This window comes from Bombyx mori, chromosome 10 (assembly GCF_030269925.1).
Source record: "Bombyx mori chromosome 10, ASM3026992v2".
NCBI classification, from domain to species: domain Eukaryota; kingdom Metazoa; phylum Arthropoda; class Insecta; order Lepidoptera; family Bombycidae; genus Bombyx; species Bombyx mori.
The window spans coordinates 8,751,629-8,761,094 of record NC_085116.1 but is presented as its reverse complement, the minus strand read 5'-3'; the positions used below and the strand labels follow the sequence as shown (position 1 = coordinate 8,761,094).

General features: G+C 34.1%; 1 protein-coding gene across 1 annotated transcript; it reads left to right on the top strand.

Annotated features, from left to right (window-relative positions):
* The first annotated feature begins 5,323 nt into the window (after positions 1-5,323).
* Positions 5,324-8,113, top strand: LOC101740181 (Golgi reassembly-stacking protein 2). Its single transcript, XM_004924787.5, has 5 exons — positions 5,324-5,579; positions 5,667-5,951; positions 6,043-6,357; positions 7,077-7,386; positions 7,461-8,113. Exons 1-5 carry the CDS (start codon positions 5,517-5,519, stop codon positions 7,850-7,852), a joined length of 1,365 nt encoding a protein of 454 aa, XP_004924844.1. The 5' UTR covers positions 5,324-5,516; the 3' UTR covers positions 7,853-8,113.
* The last annotated feature ends 1,353 nt before the right edge of the window (positions 8,114-9,466 follow it).

The following is a 9,466-nucleotide window of genomic DNA, read 5'->3' as shown; positions in this document are numbered from 1 at the left end:
ACAAACCAAACCAAGAAACAATTACAAATAATTGAAAACAACAAATTAATGACAAAATGAATTGCAAGAACTTACTATAAAAAAATACAAGTTTTCTTTCAACAAACAACAAAAAAGAACATGAGTCGTTATAAAAAAATAATTAAACTTGCACATAAGCAGGAGACCTATGATACATTCATGAATTATACATTCATAGTCGTTCTATAGTGTGAAGTACAAAATTATACACTATTGAGAATAGTTGTGGAAGCTTTAAAATACCTTGAATGGAATTAGGAATAGATTTTAAGCCTGTGTCTTTACATAATGCATTAAACAATAATCTCTGTTGATTGAATTCAGGACAATTAAAAAAAATATGATCTAGATCACACATGCCAGAGTTACAATAAGTACATGCAGCTGATTCACTTAACTTTAATCTAAAAAGATGCGCAGGAAAATGGCCGTGGCCTATACGTAATCTACAAATAATCGATATAAAGGCTCTTCCCGGGAAGAATCTAAAATTATCAAACCAAGATTTAGTACTAGGTACTGGGACTATTTCAGCTAACCATTTACCTTTCGTTTCTCTGGACTTAGACAAGTAATTAGACCAACGTTTCATCATATTTTGTTTAATTGAATAAACTAAATCTGAGTACGGAACTTTAAAATCGGAAATATTTATATCTTTTGTAGATTTCGCTAATTTATCAACAAATTCATTACCCACAATACCAGAGTGACCTGGCACCCAACAAAATTCAACAAATATATTTCTGAAATACAAAAAACTCAAACAACTTCTTAACTTATAAATTAAATAATTTACAGATGCACTAATACATTTATTTTTAAGAGCTTGCAAGGCGCTCATTGAATCAGATAGAATTAAAATTTTGTCCCCTGCAGAGTAATTTACTCGAATGTGCTCTAAAGCATATATAATGCCTAGTACTTCAGCCGAAAAAACAGAGAAAAAATTGCTACATTTATAAACTGATCCTATGTTCATGGACGAATCAAAAAATGCAAAACTAGTTCTATCTTTAGTTTTAGAGCCATCTGTATACACTTTAACAAAATAAGTCTTATCTTCAAGGAACTCCAGAAAATCATTTTTAGATTTAAACTTGATTAGATCAATAGCCACATCTCTCAACATGTCATGAAAGTTATATTCGAAACAAGGCAATAGGGTAGACCAAAATACCACATCCTGAAATACAAAATTCAAGTACGTTATGGCACTGGATATGGATGAAGAATTAGGAAGCGGAATTAAATTATAATTTGGAATATTTGCATACTTCAAATACCTGTAAGTTACTTGATTATCACGGCTAATAAGCTTAAGGCAATAATTATCTATTATAAAACTTCTTCGTATGTATAGAGGAACAATACCAGCCTCAACTTCCAAGGAATTAATTGGAGACGACATCATAGCACCAGTAATTATTCGTAATGCTCTATTTTGCACAATATCTAATTTCCTAAGAATAGAAAAATTCGCGTCCGAAAAGAACATACTGCCATAATCGAAATGGCTTCGGATTGTTGCAATGTAAATAGTTTTTAAAACTTTGGGATCAGCTCCCCATTTTACTCCAGTTAGCGATTTTAATATATTCAAACCTAATTCAGCTCTTTTACAAATAACATCAATATGAGTTTTCCACGAAAGATCAAAATCTAGAGAAAGACCAACATATTTTACGAAAGATTGAGCAGGAATAATATCATAATTGTATAAAACTTTAGGGTAATGCAATCCATTTTGGGAAAATAAAATTGCAGAACTTTTGGAAATATTGACCTCAAGCTTTAGGGAATTAGTAAGTAAATCGTAAATATTACGCAAACAACTATTCATAACCGATTCACCACTTTTAATATCATTACAGTTTACATAGAGAACAAGATCGTCAGCAAAAAATAAATGTTTAACAGAATTTGGAATTTTCTTTATGAAACGTACTAAACTAAGTATGAATATGAGAGGTGATAAAACGCAACCTTGAGGAGTACCTTTAGTAGAAATTTTAGGACCAAATAAACTAGATTTAATTTTCAAAAACATAGAGCGCTTGTTCAGAAAATTGTACAGCCAGAACAGAACATGTCCTGGAAAGCCTAAAGAATGTAGACTTTCAATAAGGTAGGAATGATCTATATTATCAAAAGCCCCTTTAATATCTAAAAATACCGCTAATGTAAATTGATTATTATGGAAGTTATTTTTAATATCGCCAATCAAACAGCTTAAGTTATCTATCGTACTTTTACCTTTACGAAATCCGTATTGAGTACTTGGTATTAAGTTGTTATTTTCAGTAAACCACTCTAACCTGTTTTTTAACATAGTTTCGAAAATTTTCGAAAAACAAGAAGTTAATGAAATGGGTCTGTGAGAATTGATACAGTTGGGATCCTTGTAGAGCTTTAAAATCGGTACTACATGTTGAGTTTTCCAATTCGAAGGAATACAGTTGTTTTGCCAAAGATCATTAAATATTTGCCATAAAATTTCCTTAGCATACTGGGGAAGATTTTTGATTACTTTATAAGGGATGAAATCAGGACCAGGGGAGGTTTCCTTTTTATTTTCTAACGCAGTCGCAAATTCGCCCATAGAGAATGGATCTACCATCCATTGAGCCTCCGGTTTTCCGTGGCTGTTAAAAAAATCTTGTAACTTAGATTCAGAAATTTCATTCTCAGAACCAGTTATCGAGTCCAAAAACAAAGATGCATTAGCGGGATTTTGAAAAAAACTTGAAGACGAAGAAATATAATTGGGTTTAGCGTGTTTAAATCTACGAATGTGATCCCAAATAATTTTACTCGAAGTCAATCGATTGAATGATGAGCAAAGATTCATCCAGCTTGAACGTTTTATTTCATATAAAGTTCTTTTCTTCAAAGCGTCCAGCTTTTTGAAAATAATATAGTTTTCCATATTTGGATAATGCTTCTACGATAATAAAGCAACTTTGGCTTGTAAAACTACGCGGTCACAATCAGCATTCCACCAAGGAACAGCTTTGGAACAATTCCGTTTTTTGTGCGAGTAACACTTTTTGTCAAAAGTCATTAATATGTCATGTAAAATACTCAAAAACATATTATAATTTTCAAGAGGGTTATCAGCGAAGCTAAAACTTGAAAACTCACTTTCACATAAGTTATTAAATTTTGACCAGTCAATCTTATTAAAATTTATGTTAGCTAAAGAGGTATTATCTAGTGTATCAACTTGATTTATTGAAGAGGTGGTCGGGCCAAAGGAAGGATGGGAAGGAAGAAAAGCATCGTTAAAGACTTCAATAAGTAGTGGGAAATGATTACTACTGAGCAAATCATCAAGGACAGAAACTGTGCAACTAGAGCTAAGAGCAGGGGAAGCGAATACTAGATCCAATACATTTCCTTGTTGACCAAATGGAGCAAAGGTTGTGATTGTGTCATCATTTAAACAAACTAACTCAGAACTTTCCACATAATCATGAAGGGCTTTACCTCTTCTATCATTGACTCTTGAACTCCAGGAAGCATGATGTGCATTGAAGTCACCAATTATTAAATAATTATTTGAAACAAATTTAGAACATGAATCTTTCAATAAATTAATAGTGAACTTACCATTTGGTGGTGGAGGAATGTAAACACATAGAATGTCAAAAGAAAAATTATTAATGTAAACTGTAATTAAAATATTTTGAAAATGATATTGAGAAATTGTGTCTATTATTTTAAATTTATACTTAGAGCGTAATGCAATAGCAACCCCACCATGTGGGTGGTTGGAATCTCTTCTTATAACATTAAATCCAGGTAATTTGATGATTTTATGTGAAGTTAACCAGGTTTCATTGAATAAAATCATATCAACACACTTGTCAAGTTTACTGAGGAAATCTTTAAGTTGATCTAATTTAGGAAATAAACTTCTAGAGTTCCAATGAATGATATTAAACTGACCAACAGAATTATGCATATAAGATTGAGTAGAACTATCCATAATTTATGATGTAAAATTCGTTACTAGCATTTCTTTAATTAATTGAGTAGATATAGGTCCAGAAGGGGATTTAGAATCCTTTTTCTTTAACAATTCTATTAAAGTTTTTGTAATGGTTCTGATGACAATTTCTGAATTGATAATGTCTGAAATTAAAGCCCTACCTTGAGGGGTCTTCGCAGATATAGGTATGTCAGAAGAGGTCACGGGGTTCTTAATAACAGGAGTCTTTAGTATGGCTGCATATGATGTTTGCTTGCCGATGATCTTATTTTTAACTTCAGCAACCTTGGCTGCCTTTACTGAGCAAGAGTAAGAAACTGCAGAATGTGGCCCACTGCAGTTGGAGCACTTGAAGATGTTGGGAGTGCTGCACTCCTTATAAAAATGATTGCCTGAACAAATAGAGCAAACTTGAGTGGCTTTACAGGCACCACTTCCATGTCCGAATTTGTAGCATTTGAAGCACTGTAACACAGGTCTAATATAATCCGAAACAGGCATCCAAATATGCTCGTATGTGACGTGATCAGGATGGCTAGACGCCAAAAATGTAACCAGCACAGTTTGCAGTGGCTTGTCACTTCCATTCTCTTGTTTTTTGAAAAATCTTTTTACTCCGAGTATTGTGCATGAAGCTTTTAAATTTACTAAAAGAGATTCTTCATCTAATTCCACAGGAGCTCGAATAATTCCTTGACTCTCAATGCTATCGTAAGGTATTTTTGCTGTCCAATTATTTAACTCCATAAAGCTTACATCTAATAAAAAAGTGTTGGCATCCCGAGCACAGCCAAAGTAAACTTTAGCAAAAAAGTTTCCAGCAGCTTTGACATACTGTACCCCTTGAACATTTTTTAAAGATTTGTTTATTCTTAACAGATCCATTGGGACTCTGTTATTTGGTTGCGAGAGGCTTGACTGAAGAAGCACTGGGTATTCTTTTTTTGTAAGGTCTTCATAAAGAGCATGGTGGTCTTTAAAAAGACCGCGCTTATTTTTAATGAAAGTCATTTTTATTTTGCGGCTTTCGTCGTATTCAGATGAGGTCAATCTTCGTTTTCCCATTATTTTGGGAGCGGACACAGGGGCGGAGCTGAAGCCCTCACCCCTGTCGTCATCGTCCATTAATACGGAACACACTTATGGAATATAATTTTAAACTCTAACACAGTGAAAAATTAAGAAACAATGTCGTAAAAAAGGGCTAAAACCAAATAAATTAAAATTAACTTGAAAAAAGCGCCTATTTATTTTGACGTTCCCGCCCTTTCTCCGCACTGATTTTATACCTTTGGGCATAGATAACACAGAATTATACACCGGTGCATAGTGCCACGTCAAAACCAGCAGTCAATGTCAAAAAGCAAAACCAAAATTGAACTGAACGATAGACGATAAAGTTAGGGTGTTTATTATATTTTGAAATAGACAAATAACTTGAGGCCAGTATAACTATATCCAAACATCCCTCGTATAATAACTAAGTGATATACGGATCTCAATGGGCTCCTCACACAGCACTGAAGTTCCTGGAGGTGGAACTGAGGGATATCATGTTTTACGGGTTTGTTTTTTAACGATATTACTTTAATTACTCTGGTTCATAAGAGTATTATTTACACGCCAATCATTATATTATTTATTATTATAGGTTCAAGAGGGTTCACCCGGCCAAAAAGCTAATCTTGAAGCATTTTTTGACTTCATTTTAGCAATTGAGACTACCAGATTAGACCAAGACAATGACACATTAAAAGAATTGTTAAAAAACAACGTTGATAAACCTATCAAAATGCTTATATACAGCAGTAAGACACAATCAGTAAGAGAGGTAATGATCACACCAAGTGCTAACTGGGGTGGCCAAGGATTGCTTGGTGTTAGTATCAGATTTTGCTCCTTCGAAGGCGCCAATGAAAATGTGTGGCATGTATTGGTAAGTGTAACATATCAATCAAAAAATCCATTTCAACAATTTAATTGGTAAATGAATTGTAACAATTTGGATGCTTAATATTGTTTTTCAGGAAGTACATCCATCATCTCCAGCAGAACTAGCTGGCCTTAGACCATTCTCTGATTATATAATAGGTTCAGATTCTATTTTGCATGAAAGTGAAGACTTATTCACTCTCATAGAGGCTCATGAAGGAAGAGCTCTAAAGTTGTATGTATATAATGCAAATGATGATACATGTCGTGAGGTTCTCATAACACCAAACCATAACTGGGGAGGGGATGGTAGCTTGGGATGTGGCATAGGGTATGGCTACTTGCATAGAATTCCCATAAGGCATAGTCCTCCTACTAACTCTCCACAGCAACTGTACAATCCAGGAATGGTATGTAATGTTTTTTTTCTTTAAATTTTGATTTAATTTCTTTTATATGATTATGCTAAACTATGAAAAATCAATTATTTCATGTAAAGCAGGTAAAAATTTATAAATAAATTATTTCAGTAAAACTTTTTAATACAGCGGACTCCTGGTAATCTGATAAATGTTTTGTAGGCCAGTGTCGAACTAATAAATTTGTCGGCTTATTTTGACTGCCTAAGAACCCTTATAATCTACATTTTTGTTTACACGTGTAACTTCTAATCCAACGATTTCTGTCTGAAGTCTGCCGGGTCAGCTAGTACACATTAAATAATGAACGCGATCTAGGCTTCACCACTATCATATACAATTCAAATTCAAATTAAGCAATTCGAATCAAAAAGATACCTACATGTCTAGTACAATAGTGGTGGCACATACAATTTGTAATCTGTTCAATCATGCATTATCTATATTAGCGAAAATTCTCAAAAAATATTGGAGTCAATATAAAGGGTGCCAGATTAGACAAGGGCCAGATTACCGGGGATCCATTGTATGTGAATATTTAAAATAAATAATTAATTTACTATCATATTTTTTAAGTATGAATTACTAGCTTTATTTAATGTACTAATTTTTTATTGGAACTTAATAATAATGTAGAAATCTTTAGTTTGAAAAAAATTGTAATTGAAAGAAAAACTGTTGTTGTTAATAATAATAATGTTGTCTTTCAGGTGTCTCAACAAACTTATATTCCACAAAATACAGTATCTCAAAACCAAAAACTAACTGTAAATGATGAGAAAGCCAGCCCTGTTATTAACGCGAATGCTGAAGGGGAACAACAGAATCCCCCTCCACCATTTTTGACCGGAGTACCAATGGTTACCCCTGGAAATTTCCCATCTCCGAATAAGTTTAATGAACAATATTTGCAGTATCCACAGCAAAACTCTATCGAAAACATTGTAGAGCAGCCAACCCAACAGTCACCATCCTCCTCTGCACAGTCTATGGTATCTAACATGGCTGCATATTCTAGTAGTAAGTAATTAAATTTTCATATTGTTTGTTTTTATTATAAAAGATACTTTATTAAGATGAAATCTTGTCTGAAGATTTTGCAGATGCAACATTGACTCAACTTGGAAGCATACCATCAGTATCTAGTATGCAGCCTCCAGCACCACTGCCCAGTCTGCCTGGTATGCCGATGAATCAGCCTCAGCCATACATACCAATGATGCCAAATTATAGTCAGTCTCAGGCTTCTGTGACTCCAGCTGCTTTCCCTACAACTGCACCAAATCTAGTACCTACATTTGACATGAGCAATTTTGCTGCAACACCAATACAACCACCTCCAATTTCAACAGGAGTATCAGTTGTAACACCTGTCTCATTACCAGGTATGCCTTCTATAACAGTTAGTGCTACACTTCCCGTTTCAACTATACAAGAAATTCACCAGCAACAATCATTACACCAAAAGCAAGACTTATTATCATGAAAAATTGTTAGTTTATTTATGTTACGTATTTTAAGCAGAATTCACTTACTGGCCTTAAATGACATTTATTTTATAAAATTGATGAAATGTTCAAAGAATGCTAGACAGTTTAATTTGCCAATGTATTGTTACAAATTGTATCTTAATAGATAGATGATAGTAAAAGGGAACCTCAAGGCTTAATGTCTTAATATATTATGTTTTTTGCCTTACCATTATGGATTATTTAATAAAAATGAGAATTAAACATAATGCAAACATTCCAATGGTTTCATTGAGTTTCATATTTATTAGAATTAAGGTAAAAAAAAGTATTATTGACAAGTCTTTTCCATTCTCAAAACCCTATATCTCCTCGAAATTGTACGAATATTCGCTAAAGCATTGGAAATGCAGTGCAAATGGACTCCTGATTTTGTACGAAATCTAGAATATTGAATTATTAGTAATTGCTGAACGCAGCGAGCCCACCATCTCAGACAGATGCGACGATGCTTGAGATAGTTCCTTTTCTACACGGAATCCCGATAGTGGGATGAAGAATATCGTGAGGCTCTTGTCCCGTAAGTGTTTCACATCACCTTACAGTTGATTTGGCAGCGGACGAAAAGAATTAAGTGATAATATTTTATTAATATAATAGTTAATATAATATTTTATTAAACTATCTATGACACATGAAACGGTTGGTTCAATATTTCTTCGAGAAAGTGGCGAGGCACGTTCATCCTCTTATCATGGCTGTCTCGAATTACATCTGACACAGACGACGGAGCAACGTAAAGCTGTCGTCGCATTAAGCTCAACTTATCGGATCCTCCCGATCTACTCTCGGTATTTTGGTTACCCCAAGCACCGTTCATTGATCTCGTTGAACACGTCGAATGCAAAAAAGCGTTCGATGTGCAACCTAGCCCGTTGCCCAAAACTCACTGTGTTTCTCGCCGGATCTTCTCAGTAGGTCGCGATTGTTTAGGTGTTGATTTCAACGAAGTACTGCTCTTGCTATGGTTAATGTTATCACAGTCACCCAGCTTGAGTCCGGTGAGCTTACACACCAAACCGTGCCTAGCTCGAATAGCCCCTAAGGCTACCCGCTGTTAGGCAAGGAAAAAAGATACAATACTTATAATTAAAACTAGTACAAGCAAAAGGGGTTTACATGCCGTCCATCGTGCTTTTATGGTTCAATCCAAAAACCAACGCTAAGACACAATCTGATTAATGATGCGCGAATTTAAAGACTTAAAAAAAATCAAACAAATCCATTTTTCCTCAACCTCAACAATCACTAGGCACATACACATTATTATTAATGAGGGGTTGTAAGTCCGAGATCGGGTTATCGAGATTTTATGGAGATCATATGGGGGTATTTCGGGTGACGTGGTCAGGATGCTCAAAATTAGTAACCCGTTAAGTATATATAACCCAACCAATTACAAGCTATTATTGAAAATGCGTTTGTTCGTTTGATAACCTATGAAAAAACAAGTAAAACAGATTTAATATTGTGTTTAATTTTAAGACATCGTAACTGTTTCCTAGATAAGATTGTTACTACGAGTAGTATTTGATTTGTTTGTTTGTTTATAGATTAGCCACGGAAGCTAT